This window comes from Scyliorhinus torazame, chromosome 9 (assembly GCF_047496885.1).
Source record: "Scyliorhinus torazame isolate Kashiwa2021f chromosome 9, sScyTor2.1, whole genome shotgun sequence".
Taxonomy (NCBI): Eukaryota; Metazoa; Chordata; class Chondrichthyes; order Carcharhiniformes; family Scyliorhinidae; genus Scyliorhinus; species Scyliorhinus torazame.
The window spans coordinates 229,288,234-229,307,703 of record NC_092715.1 but is presented as its reverse complement, the minus strand read 5'-3'; the positions used below and the strand labels follow the sequence as shown (position 1 = coordinate 229,307,703).

At 47.8% G+C, this 19,470-nt stretch overlaps 1 protein-coding gene across 6 annotated transcripts in view; it reads right to left on the bottom strand.

Moving 5' to 3' along the window:
- Positions 1 to 19,470, bottom strand: part of frem1a (Fras1 related extracellular matrix 1a) — a 765,391-nt gene that overhangs the window by 20,906 nt on the left and 725,015 nt on the right. For all 6 annotated transcript variants that reach the window (XM_072517132.1, XM_072517134.1, XM_072517130.1 and 3 more), the window contains 2 exons: positions 11,419 to 11,466; positions 7,360 to 7,536 (listed from right to left, as the gene is read on the bottom strand). In XM_072517132.1, the coding sequence (XP_072373233.1) occupies positions 7,360 to 7,536; positions 11,419 to 11,466 (225 nt within the window). The remainder of the gene's footprint in view (positions 1 to 7,359; positions 7,537 to 11,418; positions 11,467 to 19,470) is intronic.

Genomic DNA, 19,470 nt, shown 5'->3' with positions numbered 1-19,470 from the left:
TGTTGGCTGATGGGGTCCACGATGGCGTGGCCGCTGGCTGGGTCCACGATGCCCTGGAGGGGTGGGCCGTGTGGTCGGGGGCATACGCCTGTACGTTGTCAGAGGCGACTGTGAGCGCTAGTTTCTTGGTCGCCGTGAGGTCAAGCGCAGCCCCTTCTAAGAGGCGCTGGCGGATGTAGGCCGACCCTATGCCTGTAATGAACGCGTCTCTCATTAGCAGGTTAGAATGTCCCGTGGCCAAAACGGCCTGGCAATCACAGTCTCTCACCAGGGCGAGCAGGGCACGCCAGAAATCTTCCAGACTCACCGGGAAATTGGTGCCACGTGGACAGGAGGTGCCTGGCGTAGATCTTGTTGGTCTGCTGAGTGTAGTTATCCTTCAGTAGCGCCATGGCCTCTGCGTAGGTAGGCGCATCCTGGATGAGGGGAAAGACATCGGAGCTCAGCCGTGTGTACACAATCTGGAGCTTCTGTGCTTCTGGGATTGGGTCTGTCGCAGATCCGATGTATGCTTCAAAGCAAGCTAGCCAATGTGCAAAGTCCATTTTGGCGTTGTCTGCTTGAGGATGCAGCTGCAGGCGAACCAGCTCGATGCAGAGATCCATCTTTGTAAAATCTCCGTGATGCACTATCAATTACGACGAGATGAGAGTAATCGAGGCTTTATTACACAGAGATGTGTGGCGTCCTACAGCTGCTGCCGAAATGGCTGCAGTTCGGAGAGCACACACATTTATACTCCGCCTACTGGGCGCAGCCAGCAGGCAGGGATCTACTCCCGTACCTGTAGTACAGGGGCCTTACCGTAATACCCTCGTATGTAGTGCAGTATAGACAAAATAATACAACAGTGGTGACTACCACAGTAATCAAATGGGCAGTTAGGCAGTTCCACAAGTGAGTCCGCAGTTTCCTTTTGTCCTTGCCATTCGTTGAGTAACTCGAGGAAGCCAGCAGTAGTGTAACAAAGGTTTATTTAACTAAAAACAATATTCTTTTATGGCAGTTAAACAGTCTCACGTCAGTCCTTGCTGGAAGAACTAACCACACCAACCCTGCTTTGGGCCAGCTTTTATGATAGTCTTTAACGAACTCCAGCTAGGAAACCCATACTCCATGAGTGACAACAGGAGACGGGAAATATTGACAACCTGTATCTTCCTCTAAGATTCTGCTCCCTTCAAAATCTTGCAGCAATCTCAGCAAGATATGTAAGTGCACCAGGTACATTCCAATCACTCAAGCATGTGGTTTCACTGCACTTTCCTCTCTTTGCTGTGGTCAATGGTTACAAATATTGGGGTTTCACCACTTCGGCCACTCCACTGAAGTGCGAAAGGATATGAATGGATCAAAGTTGCAGATGGTTTGTAACAGCTGTCAACTACAGACCACTATTCAAAAGCTTTGAATGGCTTGCAAATAGTGGATGTGTGGGAACCAAATGCAGGCAGAGCTGTTCTCCTTCAAGAAATGGACATGTGGGGCTGCAGGGTAAGTATTACAGCGAATATGTTTCCCACTGCCCCTGCTTGACTGCTCTCCAGTTTCCAGATAGGGATCACTTTTCTAAATGGGGGGGGGGGGGGCTTTGTGTGGGGGGGCAGGGTCTGTGTGTGTGGAGGATCTGTGGGTCCTCCTCTTACAGGGGTCCTGTGGGGGTCCACCTCATTTGGGGTCCCAGTGAGCGGGGGACCACATATTACAGGGATCCCTGGGGAGGATGGCTCAGGTCACCCCCGTATTTGGGGGTGGATGGGACGGGGGGGGGGGGAAGAGACCCAGGCAATCTGGGATTGGCTGGTTGCCATTCGATGGGTGGGGGGTGGGGGGATGGTTGGGGCCGGTCTTCGATGGGGGGGGTCAGGGCCAATGTGTGTGTGGTAGTCTGCACTGTTGTATATATCACATACGAGATGTAATACGGTAAGTGTGTAGCCTACTGCAGCTGCTGCCGAAATGCCCTACCCCTAGGTACATGTGCCAGCGCACAAGTGGACTGACTCCGGACCCTACACGACGCTATCTGTCACCCAGGGGTCACCCGGTTCTTTCACTTCATAAAGGCCTGCAATCTGCCCTACTCCATTGAGGAGGTCAGGGCTATCACCAGAGACTGCCAGGTCTACGCGGAGTGCAAACCACACTTCCACCGGCCAGACCTTGCGCATCTAGTGAAGGCCTCCCGCCCCTTTGAACGCCTCAGCATGGATTTCAAAGGGCCCCTCCACCGACCAAAACACGTACTTCCTTAACGTGGTCGACGAATACTCCAGATTCCCCTTCGCCGTCCCATGCCCCGATATGACATTTGCCACCGTCATCAGCGCACTCAACACCATCTTCGCTCTGACCGGTTTCCCCGCCTCCATCCACAGCGACAGGGGATCCTCCTTTATGAGCGACGAGTACCTGCTCAACAGGGGCATTGTCTCGAGCAGGACGACCAGCTCCAACCCCCGGGGAAACGGACAGGTGGAGCGGGAGAATGGGACGATCTGGAAGGCCGTCCAACTGGCCCTACAGTTCAGAAGTCTCCCGGCCTCCCGCTGGCAGGAGGTCCTCCCCGACGCACTTCACTCCATTCGGTCGCTCCTGTGCACTGCGACTAACGAAACCCCCATGAACGTCTCTTTGCCTTCCCCAGGAAGTCCACCTCCGGGGTTTCGCTCCCGACGTGGCTGGCAGCTCCAGGACCCGTTCTCCTCCGCAAGCACGTGCGGCTCCACAAGGCAGACCAGTTGGTCGAGAGGGTACAGCTACTCCAAGCAAACCCGCAGTACGCCTACGTGGCGCACCCCGACGGCCACCAAGACCCAGTCTCCCTCAGGGACCTGGCACCAGCTGGTTCCCCCCCCCCCCCACCCCTCCCAGCGCCACCCTTCCTACCCCCAGCGCACCTCACCACAGCCCCCGCTCCAGGACAATCTGTCCTCCCCTTGGACCCACCCGGGGATGAAGATGAGGTCGACACGCTCTCGGAGTCACCGGCGACCGAGCCGACGCCTGCATCGCCACCGGGACTGCGGCGCTCACAACGGAGGATCACGGCACCCGATCGGCTGAATTTGTGAACTTTCCCCAAAATGTTAACCTTAAAATGCATGAAATTAGTTTTCCACCACCCCGCTGGACTCCTTTTAACAGGGGGTGAATGTGGTAGTCACCACTGTTGTATATATCACATGGTAGGGGTCAATTACTAGGGGGCATAGGTTTAAGGAGGAAAGGGGAAGGTTTAGAGGAGATGTACGAGGCAAGTTTTTTTTACACAGAGGGTAGTGGGTGCCTGGAACTCGCTGCCGGAGGAGGTGGTGGAAGCAGGGACGATAGTGACATTTAAGGGGCATCTTGACAAATACATGAATAGGATGGGAATAGAGGGATACGGACCCAGGAAGTGTAGAAGATTTTAGTTTAGAAGGGCAGCATGGCCGGCACGGGCTTGGAGGGCCGAAGGGCCTGTTCCTGTGCTGTACATTTCTTTGTTCTTTGTTCTTTATACGAGATGTAATACGGTAAGGCTCCTGCACTACAGGTACGTGGGTAGATCCCTGCCTGCTGTTTCCGCCCAGTAGGCGGAGTATAAATGTGTGTGCTCACTGAGCTGCAGCCATTTCGGCAGCAGCTGCAGGAGGCTACACATCTCTGCGTAATAAAGCCTCGATTACACTCTACTCTCGTCGTAATTGATAGTGCATCAGTGTGTGGGGGGAATTGGGGACAATATGCAGTGGGGGGTAGGGGGGCTCCCCTGGGCGAGTGTGGAGAGGTGTGGGAGGGGCGTCCTGAGCTCTCTCTACACTGTTCTGGTCCACACACATTGATGCAACACTCAAGAAAGCCCAACAACATCTCTACTTTCTATGGAAGCTAAAGAAATTTGGCATTTCTGCATCGCCTGTCACAAACTTTTACAGATGTACGATAGAGAGCATCCTATCCGGCTGCATCACAGCACAGTATGGCAACTGCTCGGTCCAAGATCGCAAAAAACTGCAGAGTGTGGTGAACTCAGCCCAACGCATCACACAAGCTTGCCACCCCCACATTGATTCTGTCTACACCTCTCGCTGCCTCAGGAAGGCAGGCAGTATTATCAGAGACTCCTCCCACCCAAGTATTGCCTTCATCCAGACCCTTTCATTAGGCAGAAGGTACAGAAGTCTGAAGACTCGCATATCCAGACATAGGAACAGCTTCTTCCCCACAGCTACAAGACTCCTCAACGACTCCCCCTCGGACTGATCTGTTCCCTGTAAGAACATTATTCACGATACCCTATGGTACTCTTGCTCATGTATATGCTTTGTTTGGCCCCTTGTTCCGCACTGTAGCCAATCATTGTTTGTTGATGTACCATTTGTCAATGTTCTTTGTTGATTATTAGAACATAGAACGATACAGCACAGTACAGGCCCTTCGGCCCACGATGTTGCACCGAAACAAAAGCTATCTAACCTACACTATGCCATTATCATCCATATGTTTATCCAATAAACTTTTAAATGCCCTCAATGTTGGCGAGTTCACCACTGGAGCAGGTAGGGCATTCCACGGCCTCACTACTCTTTGCGTAATGAACCTACCTCTGACCTCTGTCCTATATCTATTACCCCTCAGTTTAAAGCTATGTCCCCTCGTGCCAGCCATTTCCATCCGCGGGAGAAGGCTCTCACTGTCCACTCTATCTAACCCCCTGATCATTTTGTATGCCTCTATTAAGTCTCCTCGTAACCTTCTTCTCTCCAACGAAAACAACCTCAAGTCCATCAGCCTTTCCTCATAAGATTTTCCCTCCATACCAGGCAACATCCTGGTAAATCTCCTCTGCACCCGCTCCAAAGCCTCCACGTCCTTCCTATAATGCGGTGACCAGAACTGTACGCAATACTCCAAATGTGGCCGTACCAGAGTTCTCTACAGCTGCAACATGACCTCCTGACTCCGGAACTCAATCCCTCCGGAACTCAATCCCTTTATTGCCAATAAAGGCCAACACTCCATAGGCCTTCTTCACAACCCTATCAACCTGGGTGGCAACTTTCAGGGATCTATGTACATGGACACCTAGATCCCTCTGCTCATCCACACTTCCAAGAACTTTACCATTAGCCAAATATTCCGCATTCCTATTATTCCTTCCAAAGTGAATCACCTCACACTTCTCTACATTAAACTCCATTTGCCACCTCTCAGCCCAGCTCTGCAGCTTATCTATATCCCTCTGTAACCTGCTACATCCTTCCATACTATCGACAACACCACCGACTTTAGTATTGTCTGCAAATTTACTCACCCACCCTTCTGCGCCTTCCTCTAGGTCATTGATAAAAATGACAAACAGCAACGGCCCCAAAACAGATCCTTGTGGTACTCCACTTGTAACTGAACTCCATTCTGAACATTTCCCATCAACCACCACCCTCTGTCTTCTTTCAGCTAGCCAATTTCTGATCCACATCTCTAAATCACCCTCAATCCCCAGCCTCCGTATTTTCTGCAATAGCCTACCGTGGGGAACCTTATCAAACGCTTTGCTGAAATCCATATACACCACATCAACTTCTCTACCCTCGTCTACCTGTTCAGTCACCTTCTCAAAGAACTCGATAAGGTTTGTGAGGCATGACCTACCCTTCACAAAGCCATGCTGACTATCCCTGATCATATTATTCCTATCTAGATGATTATAAATCTGGTCTCTTATAATCCCCTCCAAGACTTTACCCACTACAGACGTGAGGCTCACCGGTCTATAGTTGCCGGGGTTGTCTCTGCTCCCCTTTTTGAACAAAGGGACCACATTTGCTATCCTCCAGTCCTCTGGCACTATTCCTGTAGCCAATGATGACATAGAAATCAAAGCCAAAGGTCCAGCAATCTCTTCCCTGGCCTCCCAGAGAATCCTAGGATAAATCCCAGCAGGACCCGGGGACTTATCTATTTTCAGCCTGTCCAGAATTGCCAACACCTCTTCCCTAAGTACCTCAATGCCATCTATTCTAATAGCCTGGGTCTCAGCATTCTCCTCCACAACATTATCTTTTTCCTGAGTGAATACTGACGAAAAATATTCATTTAGTATCTCGCCTATCCTTTCAGACTCCACACACAACTTCCCATCCCTGTCCTAGACTGGTCCTACTCTTTCCCTAGTCATTCGCTTATTCCTGACATACCTATAGAAAGCTTTTGGGTTCTCCTTGGTCCTACCTGCCATATACTTCTCATCTCCCCTCCTTGCTCGTCTTAGCTCTCTTTAGATCCTTCCTCGCTACCTTGTAACTATCCATCGCCCCAACTGAAACTTCACACCTCATCTTCACATAGGCCTCCTTCTTCCTCTTAACAAGAGATTCCACTTCTTTGGTAAACCACGGTTCCCTCGCTCGACGCCTTCCTCCCTGCCTGACCGGTACATACTTATCAAGAACACGCAGTAGCTGATCCTTGAACAAGCTCCAATTATCCAGTGTGCCCAACACTTGCAGCCTACTTCTCCACCTTATCCCCCCCAAGTCACGTCTAATGGCATGATAATTGCCCTTCCCCCAGCTATAACTCTTGCCCTGCGGTGTATACTTATCCCTTTCCATCATTAACGTAAACGTCACCTAATTGTGGTCACTGTCCCCAAAGTGCTCTCCTACCTCCAAATCCAACACCTGGCCTGGTTCATTACCCAAAACCAAATCCAACGTGGCCTCGCCTCTTGTTGGCCTGTCAACATATTGTGTCAGGAAACCCTCCTGCACACACTGTACAAAAAACGACCCATCTAATGTACTCGAACTATATCTTTTCCAGTCAATATTTGGAAAGTTAAAGTCTCCCATACTTTTATTCTTTTGTCTATGATGTATGTACTGTGTACGCTCCCTCGGCCGCAGAAAAACACTTTTCAATGTACATGTGACAATAAATCAAATCAAAATCAAATCAAATCAAACTGAGGAGTTCCGGTCAGTGGAGCTCCTCAGTGCAGGGAACAGAACTAAGTATGTCCTCGGCCGTGCATTCCCCACTGAGGCCCCCAAGCACTCCAGACGGATGTCAGATAGAGTGGTGCTTCTCAGCACTCAAAGCACTGTGAAACACCCGTCTAATCACGCGCTATGGGACTTTGTTCCCAATCGGGTAGATTGTGTCTCTAGATTGTGATGTGCAGGGGTCAATTTCAAAGGTTGCGGATAACCCTTTGGCTGCGTTTAACAAACCCATTCCAAAGCATAGATAAAACTGTGTCAATCAGAGCATTTACTAATCAAGAAAGAAAGCAACAATTGTAGCATGAAGCACTGGTAATAGGAAGGAAAGAAGGAATTGCTGCCATTCCTATTTTTCCTAAAATCCAACCTGTTTTCCAGGAATATGCTGTGACGCTGGCACTGTCATTACTTTGGCAGTCTGAGGAAGCTCTGTTTTATCTGGAAAATACTGCTGACCATGGCTGGTAACCAGTATTTTTGCTCTTTTATTGGACATTGAGGGAGTGTTTTCATCCTCAACTTTCAGTGGTATTAATCCATGATACTAAACAGGAAGAGAAGAAGCAATCAGCAAATTGTGAACAATGTTAAAACAATTTATCAAACTCTAATGGCAACATATTTGAAAAGCAAACCACCGTCAAATTTCACTCAGAGAACACGCTACTGTATTTCTGGATAGAAAAGTGTCAAAGGTCTCTTCACTATTTAAGTGAAGAACTTTAACCTGGTGTTGTAAGACTTCTTACTGCACTATTTAAGAGGAGGAGGGGGAAAGTAGGTAACTATAGACCTATCAGGTTAAATCAGTTGTGAGGAGGTTACTAGAATTTATCACTCGAGACTAAACACATGAACAAGGATGAGTTGAACTAAGAAATCACAAGAGTTTTGTCAAGGGTTGGTCATTTCTGGCCAATTGAAATGCATTTTTCTGAGGAATTCACTAACAGGTATCAATCTATATAGGCTCACATAAGATTCTGCAGTAGAGAGGATGTGGAATTTGAGCTAACGTTGAGACATGGGCTGAGATTCCCGCTGCAGTGGGAGCGGAAGATCCTGGCAGTGGGCGGGACCAGAAAATCCCAGCCATAGTTGGGAGGTAACATTCTCTCATTGGTGGAATTTGGCTGGTTGTATTCCCCAGTGATCTGTATTGGTGCCCAAGATTTTATACACTAAATTACTTTGATGAGAAAACAGAAAACTCTCCACACAGATTTTCAAGATGACATTGAGTTAGCGGGCACAGTAAGTTATGTAGATGAGAGCACAACGTTACAAACAGTTAAAGTGATAGAGAAAAGCTGTAGCAAATAGAATTCACTGTAAGGAAAGTGTGAGTTTACACAGTTTAGATCAAAGAAAGATAAATTGTAATATTTTCTTAATGGTTGGGTTGTTTTCGCTGGAGCAGAGAAGATTGAGGGGCGACCTGATCGACGTGGGGCAGCACGGTAGCATTGTGGATAGCACAATTGCTTCACAGCTCCAGGGTCCCAGGTTCGATTCCGGCTTGGGTCACTGTCTGTGCGGAGTCTGCACATCCTCCCAGTGTGTGCGTGGGTTTCCTCCGGGTGCTCCGGTTTCCTCCCACAATCCAAAGATGTGCAGGTTAGGTGGATTGGCCATGATAAATTGCCCTTAGTGTTCAAAATTGCCCTTGGTGTTGGGTGGGGTTACTGGGTTATGGGGATAAGGTGGAAGTGTGGGCTTGGGTAGGGTGCTCTTTCCAAGAGCCGGTGTTTGAGGGGTGATCTTTTCAGGATATATAAAGCGATAAATTAATTCCAAGGGAAAATACAAAGCATTTAATTCCTCTGGTGGGCAAGTTCAAAACTAAAAGACATAATCTGAAAATTAGAAACTTTGGTCTTTTGGAAGTGATATCAGAAATTACTTTTTATTCACAAAGGGCAGTAGAAATCTAGAACTTTGCTCCCAAACGGATGTTGGATTAATTGAAAAATTTAAAACAGAGGTTGATAGATTTTAACATTTCAGATCAATGACCTTTCATCAGAACTGTTCTGGAAAAGGGTGATCAATCAGAAATATTGGGGACCGACGAACCTCCTGGTCCGCTGCAGCAGACCCTCACTGGGCCTGAACCAGTTAAATCTGCCAGGACAGTTTGAAGCTACATTCTCCTACTCCTGTTGAATGAGGGACCTAAAGGGGCAATGCATGGCCAAGGCCGCACATTACCCTGTTTTTACAATGGGGTTCTCCCACTAGCCAGAACTCCCTGTTGTATCGAGAGATCGGGATGCCATTTTAAAATATTCCCGTACCAGCCTCCCCGAACAGGCGCCGGAATGTGGCGACTAGGGGCTTTTCACAGTAACTTCATTTGAAGCCTACTTGTGACAATAAGTGATTTTCATTTCATTTTCATATGGCGTCCCAATCACCGAGGCCCTCAAAAAAAATCCCTGACCTCCCCCCAGCCCGAACGCAACACGGGAGGGTTCCCCTCAGCCCCCAACACCCACGGTGGGCAACCTCGGCCCAATCACCTTTTTGTGCGCACAAAATTCCAGTTTGGCACCTTGGCAGTGCCAACATGGTACCCTGGCTATGCCCCTGCTAGCTGGCAGTGCCAGCTGGGCATCTAGGCAATGTCAGGCTAGCACCTAGGTAGCACTCCCAGGTTTACAGGCTGGCACTGCGGGGGTGCCAAGCTGGCATGTCTAGGGTACCCAGGTGGCACCAGCAGTGTCAGGGCACCACCCTGTCAAAAGGGCATGCAGCTGGAGGTCTCCAATCCCCTTGGAGACCCCCAGGAGTGCCGCTCCATCTGGTCCCCATTTGTGGGGACCAGAACCAAACAGCGTTCGCTTGAGGTCTCTGAGGCAAAGGGGTTGAATCCCAAAGCCTCAGGTACTTTGCGAATCTGCACATTAGAGTAAGGATTACTGCCTCACTCTAATATGCAGATTTGCTAAAAGAGTGGGCGGGATTCTCCTTGCAACGTCTCACGAGATTGCGAAAAATCTTGCGAGGCGTTGCGAGCTGGGAGCAGGATCTCCCGACTCTCATTGGCCATGCTGCGCCATGGCGAGCTACTTTTCCAGCGCAGCGTGGCCGGAGGATCGGGCCCTCAGGAACTGCAAAATAATCTCTCTGGAAATAGACATGGGGCGTGATTCTCCGACTGCGTTGTGCTCTCGCTTGAGCGCAATGCGGCCGAGAATGCTGGGAAAGCCCTTCATCAAGCCTCCCGACAGGCTCCGCACCTCCCAGGAGGCATGCTGGGCAGGTCCGAACCTACTTACGACCTCACCCGGGATCCACCTGCCTCCCTCGATTCTTCGGGTTCCCCAGGGAGGCTGCAGCCGGGCACCGATCAGTGCTGGTCCACACAAACGTGGCCCAGGCGGAACGGCACCCAGGGTTCTTCCAGGCCATCGGAGACTCCTGGGTGGTCAGGATAAGTGCAGGCTGGCTCCCTGGCACTCCTCCAGGGACGTGGCCACCCTGGCACTGCCCAGATGGCACCCTGGCACTGCCACCGGGGTACTGCCAAGGTGCCTGGATGGCATTGCTAAGCCAGCAGGAGCACTGCCTGGGTGCCATGGTGACAGTGCAAGGGTGTCTGAGTGCCAAGGCCCAGGGGCCGAGGGGGGCCATGCCCATGAAATGACGTTGGACGGGGGTTTGAAGTGTGGGGGAGTGCACGGCAGGTAAGTAGGGGCCTCCGGGAGGTTTTGGGGAGAGGGGCGATGGATGGGGGACCTAGAAGGGGGCTTGGAAGGCCTGAAGAAGGGGTCCTCCTGGGAGCCCATAGCAGGGTGTCTTCACTTGGGGTGTGTGGGGTAGTTCCATGTGTGTGGGGGGTGATATTGCCCATAGGTAGGGGGGACGACCCATAAGCTCACTTAGAGATCGGAGCACCCTTTCACTTTCAAAATGGCAGCCCCATCTCTGAGTTTAGCTCCCTAGTGCTAAAAAAAATTCTAGGTTTTGGCTAAACCGGTGAGAAACTCCCCAGGGCCCAAAAAGTGACTCAACGTGATTGAATAGCAATGGGGAACCTGTCGGTAGAGCTGGTGGGAAACACCTTGAAAAACCCACTACAAATTAACTTAGAAATCGTTTGGGAGAATCGCTTGAAGTTAGATTTAAATAAGTCCCAAAGGCAGTGTCATAGAGAGAGGACACTGGACTGCAAGCATCTGGTGAAAACAGTTGTTGTTGCAGAAAATACACCTTTATATTTTGGTTTTAATTTCTCAGAAACAAACGATGTAGATAACACGATAATAATTGGATAATAATTGTGCAGGATATTCGTAGCATGACAAAAACTATAGAATTACACACAAAAAGGTATTTAAAAGGTTTTTTCTTTCAGATAAACCAGCAAACAAAGATACAAGTTGACTTATGAAGAACTTATGGGAAAAACAGATTTACTAACCATAAATATGAGGTCAGTTCCATTTCTGAATGTAGATGATGGGTGGATCTAAAATAGACGTGCAACAAATGTTTACTGACTCATATATGGCAGTAGAAATTCCTGCTGCTCAAAAAGAACATTGAGATTTTTGACTATGATTTTTGACGAAGAAAACATTAAGTTCTATCTCTAATACATTAGAACATCGAACAATACAGCGCAGTACAGGCCCTTCGGCCCACGATGTTGCACCGAAACAAAAGCCATCTAACCTACACTATACAATTATCATCCATATGTTTATCCAATAAACTTTTAAATGCCCTCAATGTTGGCGAGTTCACTACTGTAGCAGGTAGGGCATTCCACGGCCTCACTACTCTTTGCGTAAAGAACCTACCTCTGACCTGTGTCCTATATCTATTACCCCTCAGTTTAAAGTTATGTCCTCTCGTGCCAGCCATTTCCATCCGCGGGAGAAGGCTCTCACTGTCCACCCTATCCAACCCCCCACATTCAAAGCAAAACATAAAAGCTACAATGCAAAAACTCATCATTTGGCTCAAATAGCCTCTGTTGATATAGTTTCTCCCTCCACTGGGAGTGGAAGTGGATTTGTTAACTTCACAAATCTCTGTGTGAAGGAGTTTCTCCTGTCACCTATCTGTTCGATTATGTCTTTGGCTCATCATTCTTGACTTCTCAACTGCTGAAACCATCCGACTCATTGTTTTACAATTTTAAACATATCTATCATCTCATGTTTATATAATTTCTACCCAAGATCTTCAATATCCTGGCATGGCTCAAAGAAGGGGAGGATTGTGAACTTTATGGGTTGGATTTTACACTGTACTGATGTGGGGTAGAGAGGCAGAGTGATGGCTTTGGTATGATACAAACCTTGGGTCGAGTTGAATGTGCCACTGTTCTCACCTTTCCTGACCTGCTTACTTCATTAACCCTCTTTCGACAGGGGCTTCACAATCATTCCTGCTGCTGACCTCATGAGCAACTTCCACACACACCATGGTTGCTTCATCGGGAGACTTTTACCTCCTGTTAAGAGGGAACACATGCAGGCCCTTACAGCACTCAGCATCACATCCAGGGAGGCATCACTGAAACAGGCAGCCTTTGAATGTGTGCATCCCATTCTGTCAATTTATTCTGTTGTGCCCTCACCTCCAGAATCCATCACATTTTATACTTAGAATTCCCCTTGAAATACCAGACTTCGAATCAGTGTATACTGGCCATCATCACATCAAATCAAACTAATTGGGAAGGAAACTGGGAAATAATATGTCAATGCAGCAGCTGGTTTAAAAAGCCCCCAACAGATGTGCTGCACTCAGGTTTCCTGCAAGCTACAGGACTCCCTCTGCACTCAATGCACTGGGAAATTAAAACTCATCTTTAAGTCCCTGTGAAGTACTTTAGCCAGTTTCCAACATGAAAAACATCATATAAATGACAGGCTGTTGTTTAATATGTACATGTTTGGCTGCAATAATGTAATCGTAATTTCCCAACTACAGTGTAAATTCAGTAAAGTATATACAGTGTAATTCTAGTTAGTGAAATAACAGGGGGTTGGATAGGGTGGACAGTGAGAGCCTTCTCCCGCGGATGGATATGGCTGGCACGAGGGGACATAACTTTAAACTGAGGGGTAATAGATATAGGACAGAGGTCAGAGGTAGGTTCTTTACGCAAAGAGTAGTGAGGCCGTGGAATGCCCTACCTGCTACAGTAGTGAACTCGCCAACATTGAGGGCATTTAAAAGTTTATTGGATAAACATATGGATGATAATGGCATAGTGTAGGTTAGATGGCTTTTGTTTCGGTGCAACATCGTGGGCCGAAGGGCCTGTACTGCGCTGTATTGTTCTATGTTCTATGTTCTAACATTCACATTGCACCTGAGAATCGAACAAAGAAAAGGCTATTTGGCACATACTGTCTGTGCCAGCTCTTTGAAAGAGGTATTCAATAAGTTCCACCCCTTTGATAATTCCCCATAGTTCTCCAATTTATTTCCCATATCAAGTATTTATCAAATTCCCTTTTGAAAGTTACTATTGAATCTGTTTTCACCTGACTTTCAGGCAGTGCATTTTAAATCATAACTTGCTGTGAAAAAAAAAAAATCTCTTCATCTCATCTTTGGCTCTTCCTCCCCAAAGACCAAGCTTTATCTTTAGTATATTGACAGACTGTTCAATGATTCATTGGGATCTTGGTAGACACTGATCTGACTGGATCAAACCACAATTTGGGTGTAAAAACATTTAAAAACTATTCATTCACCACACTGTACAAGACCAAAAATCTAAATGGTGGCTTGCAGACATTTCCTGAATCACTAGATCATAGAAACATAGAATGATTCAGCTTAGAAACAAGCCATTCTCCCTGTCAAATCAGTACTGGCCTTTTGGTAGGGTTATCCAATTAGTCCCACACCCCTGTTCTTTTCCCATATCCCTGCACATAGTCCCAAGTATTTATTCAATGTGACAGAACAGCAGCAGAGAAGGAAATAAAAGGAAGCAAATCCTGCACTTTTCCCATATCCTTGCGCATATTCCCAAGTATTTATTCAATGACCAAAAAGAAAATGTCGGAAAATCTCAGCAGGTCTGGCAGCATCTGTAAGCAGAGAAAAGAGCTAACGTTTCGAGTCCAGATGACCCTTTATCAAAGCTAAAGACAGGGAAAGTGGAAAATATTTATACTGTGGAGTGAGAATGAAAGATGAGTCATAGCCACAGAAACCTCCACTATATCGGAGACATCAAACGCAGACCGGATGATCGCTTTGCTGAGCACCTTCGGCCTGTGCGCCTTCAGGCCCCTGACCTTCCTGTTACTTGCCATTTTAACACAAGACCCTGCTCCCATGCCCACATGTCTGCCCTTGGCCTGCTACAATGTTCCAGTGAAGCTCAATGCAGACTGGAGGAACAACATCTCATCTTCCGGTCAGGCACACTACACCCTTCCAGTCTCAACATCGAATTCAACAACTTCAGATGATTAGCTCTACCCCACCTCGACCCATTTGGATTTGGATTTTGTTTATTGTCACGCGTACCGAGGTACAGTGAAAAGTATTTTTCTGCGAGCAGCTCAACAGATCATTAAGTACATGAAAAGAAAAGGAAATAAAATAAATTACGTAATAGGGCAACACAAAGTATACAATGTAACTACATAACATCAGCATTGGGTGAAGCATACAGGGGTGTAGTGTTAATGAGGTCAGTCCATAAGAGGGTCGTTTAGGAGTCTGGTAACAACGGGGAAGAAGCTGTTTTTAAGTCTGTCCGTGCGTGTTCTCAGACTTTTGTACCTCCTGCCCGATGGAAGAAGTTGGAAGAGTGCGTAAACCGTGTGGGAGGGGTCTTTGATTATGCTGCCCACTTTCCCCAGGCAGTGGGAGGTGTTGGATGGGAGGTGTTGGAGTCAATGGATGGGAGGCAGGTTTGTGTGATGGACTGGGCTGTGTTCACGACTCTCTGAAGTTTTTTGCGGTCTTGGGCCGAGCAGTTGCCATACCAGGCTGTGATGCAGCCAGATAGGATGCTTTCTATGGTGCATCTGTAAAAGTTGGTAAGAGTTAATGTGGACAAGTCGAATTTGCTTAGTTTCCTGAGGAAGTATAGGCGCTGTTGTGCTTTCTTGGTGGTAGCTTCGACGTGGGTGGACCAGGTCAGATTTTTGGAGATGTGTACCCCTAGGAATTTGAAACTGCTAACCATCTCTACCTCACCCCCATTGTTGCTGATAGGGGTGTGTAAAGTACTTTGCTTTCTGAAGTCAATGACCAGCTCTTTAGTTTTGCTGGCATTGAGAGATAGATTGTTGTCGCTGCACCACTCCACTAGGTTCTCTATCTCCCTCCTGTATTCGGACTCGTCGTTTTTCAAGATCCGGTCCACTTTGGTCGTAATGGCAGCAAACTTGTAGATGGAGTTGGAACCAAATTTTGCCATGCAGCCGTGTGTGTACAGGGAATAAAGTACACAGCCTTGCGGGGCCCCGGTATAGAGGACTATTGTGGAGGGGGTGTTGTTGCTTCTTCTTACTGATTGTGGTCTCTGGGTTAGAAAGTCAAGGATCCAGTTGCAGAGTGAGGAGCCAAGTCCGAAGTTTTGGAGCTTTGATATGAACTTGGCTGGGATTATGGTGTTGAAGGCGGAGCTGTAGTCAATAGGAGTCTGATGTAGGAGTCCTTGTTGTCGAGATGCTCTAGGGCCAGGGAGATGGCGTCTGCTGTGGATCGGTTGCGGCGGTATGCGAATTGCAGTGGATCAAGGCGTTCTGGGAGTACGGAGGTGATACGCTTCATGACCAACCTCTCGAAGCACTTCATTACGACTGAAGTCAGGGCCACCGGATGGGAGTCATTGAGGCACGTTGCCTGGTTCTTCTTTGGCACCGGTATGATGGTGGTCTTCTTGATGCAGGTGGGGACCTCGGAGCGGAGTAGGGATAGGTTAAAGATGTCCGTGGGATGTAGACCGCTGTGATAATGGCTGAAGTGAACTCACGTGGAAGATAGTATGGGCAGCACTTCACAGTCCAGGTCCGGGGAGTAGTAGGTCGCCACATCCAAGTAGCAGGAGGAGTTGTTGAGGAGGCAAACCCCTCCTCCACCCTTCGCTTTGCCTGATGACACGGTGCGGTCCACCCGATGAATTGAGAAGCCTTCAGGTTGTATGGCACAGTCCGGTGAGGCGGGGATGAGCTATGTCTCTGTGAAACAGAGCACACAGCAGTCTCTTACTTCCCTCTGAGAGGTAAGTCTAGTTAAGTTAATCCAGCTTGTTTTCGATTGCTTGGTCATTTGCCGAGGAGTATGCTGGGGAGAGGAGTCTTAAAACCGCGTTGAATCAGTCTCACCTGCAGAACGTTGCATTTCCCTCGCTTCCTCGGTTGGCAGCTGCAGCTGGATGGTCTCGGGATCCGATGGGAGAAGTCTGGCCTTGTGGAAGGTGGTGGTTATGTCTGGCGGGGCCGGGACGCTGGCGGGGACCAGGGCGCTGGTTACGTTTCCGGGGTCGCGTGTGGCAGAGTCCCGTCGCTGGTTGAGGTAGTGGGGTTGCTGGGGGGGGGGGGGGGGGCGTGTTTGCACTCCGGAATGTTTTGATCCCATTTCATTTTAACTGTTTTTTTTAGCATTTCTTTGATCCCATTTCATTTTAACTGTTTTTTTTAGCATTTCTTTCTCTCTTGTCTTTCTTTATATATATATATTCACCCCCCCACACATCTTATCCACCTTTCGTCACCCTTTCGCCACTTTGCTTCCCCCTTCCTCTCCCCCCACATCTACATCTGTCGCAGTTTACGCTCTGTTAGTTTCTCTGCAGTTTGGCCTTTCACACCGTTTGTTCTCTCTGGGGACTGCCATCAGCACTCTTTCCCCTTGGTTTCTGTGGATATTAGCACCCTGTTTCCCTGGGTTTCTGTGGCTATGACTCATCTTTCATTCTCATTCCACGGTATAAATATTTCACACTTTCCCTGTCTTTAGCTTTGATAAAGGGTCATCTGGACTCGAAATGTTAGCTCTTTTCTCTCCCTACAGATGCTGCCAGATCTCCTGAGATTTTCCAGCATTTTCTTTTTGGTTTCAGATTCCAGCATCCGCAGTAACTTGCTTTTATTTATTCAATGAAGCAGAACAGCAGCAGAGAAGGAAATAAAAGGAAGCAAATCCTGCAATTTTCCCATATCCCTGTACATGTTCCCAAGTACTTATTCAATCACCATCAATGAGGCAGAGCAGCAGCAGAGAAATAAATAAAAGAAAGCGAATTCTGCACCATCTCATGGACACCATATTCCATCTGCTCAAAGGCCTGTGGGTCAAGACATGAAGGCACATGCAGTATTCACTCAGGAAAAAGATAATGTTGTGGAGGAGAATGCTGAGACCCAGGCTAATAGAATAGATGGCATTGAGGTACGTAGGGAAGAGGTGTTGGCAATTCTGGACAGGCTGAAAATAGATAAGTCCCCGGGGCCTGGTGGGATTTATCCTAGGATTCTCTGGGAGGCCAGGGAAGAGATTGCTGGACCTTTGGCTTTGATTTTTATGTCATCATTGGCTACAGGAATAGTGCCAGAGGACTGGAGGACAGCAAATGTGGTCCCTTTGTTCAAAAAGGGGAGCAGAGACAACCCCGGCAACTATCGACCGGTGAGCCTCACGTCTGTAGTGGGTAAAGTCTTGGAGGGGATTATAAGAGACAAGATTTATAATCATCTAGATAGGAATAATATGATCAGGGATAGTCAGCATGGCTTTGTGAAGGGTAGGTCATGCCTCACAAACCTTATTGAGTTCTTTGAGAAGGTGACTGAACAGGTAGATGAAGGTAGAGCAGTTGATGTGGTGTATATGGATTTCAGCAAAGCGTTTGATAAGGTTCCCCATGGTAGGCTATTGCAGAAAATACGGAGGCTGGGGATTGAGGGTGATTTAGAGATGTGGATCAGAAATTGGCTAGCTGAAAGAAGACAGAGGGTGGTGGTTGATGGGAAATGTTCAGAATGGAGTACAGTCACAAGTGGAGTACCACAAGGATCTGTTCTGTTTGTCATTTTTATCAATGACCTAGAGGAAGGCGCAGAAGGGTGGGTGAGTAAATTTGCAGACGATACTAAAGTCGGTGGTGTTGTCGATAGTGTGGAAGGATGTAGCAGGTTACAGAGGGATATAGATAAGCTGCAGAGCTGGGCTGAGAGGTGGCAAATGGAGTTTAATGTAGAGAAGTGTGAGGTGATTCACTTTGGAAGGAATAACAGGAATGCGGAATATTTGGCTAATGGTAAAGTTCTTGAAAGTGTGGATGAGCAGAGGGATCTAGGTGTCCATGTACATAGATCCCTGAAAGTTGCCACCCAGGTTGATAGGGTTGTGAAGAAGGCCTATGGAGTGTTGGCCTTTATTGGTAGAGGGATTGAGTTCCGGAGTCGGGAGGTCATGTTGAAGCTGTACAGAACTCTGGTACGGCCACATTTGGAGTATTGCGTACAGTTCTGGTCACCGCATTATAGGAAGGACGTGGAGGCTTTGGAGCGGGTGCAGAGGAGATTTACCAGGATGTTGCCTGGTATGGAGGGAAATTCTTATGAGGAAAGGCTGATGGACTCGAGGTTTCTTTCGTTGGAGAGAAGAAGGTTAAGAGGAGACTTAATAGAGGCATACAAAATGATCAGGGGGTTGGATAGGGTGGACAGTGAGAGCCTTCTCCCGCGGATGGAAATGGCTGGCACGAGGGGACATAACTTTAAACTGAGGGGTAATAGATATAGGACAGAGGTCAGAGGTAGGTTCTTTACGCAAAGAGTAGTGAGGCCGTGGAATGCCCTACCTGCTACAGTAGTGAACTCGCCAACATTGAGGGCATTTAAAAGTTTATTGGATAAACATATGGATGATAATGGCATAGTGTAGGTTAGATGGCTTTTGTTTCGGTGCAACATCGTGGGCCGAAGGGCCTGTACTGCGCTGTATTGTTCTATGTTCTATGTTCTATAAACCCACGGCCCTGAGCAAATGGCACCTGTGGATCGCAGGACAGACGACAATTTATCCTTTTTCAAATTTGGCACTGAATCTGTTTTCACTACTCTTTCAGGTATAATACCTTATTGTGTAAAAAAATGTCTCCTCATGTTCCCAAAGTTTTGTTTTGCAAATTACCTTAAATTTGTGTCTTCTAATTACTGTGCCTCCTGCCATTGGAAACTACTTCTCCTTATTTACTCTATCAAAGCCATGCATGATGTTAGACATATGAGAAATCTCCTCTTAAACCTCTGCTCTGAAGAGAACTTTCTCAGCCTGTCCACATACCTGTAATTCCTGCCACCAATCTGGTAAATCTCTTCTGCACTCAGTCTGTGGCCTTGACATTCTCTCTCAGGTGTGGTGCCCAGAATTGAACACATTAATCCAGCTGAGGCCAAATCAGTACCTTACAAAAATTGAGAATAACTTACTTCCTTTTACACTTTGTTCTATCAGTAAATGCAAGGATCCCACAAGC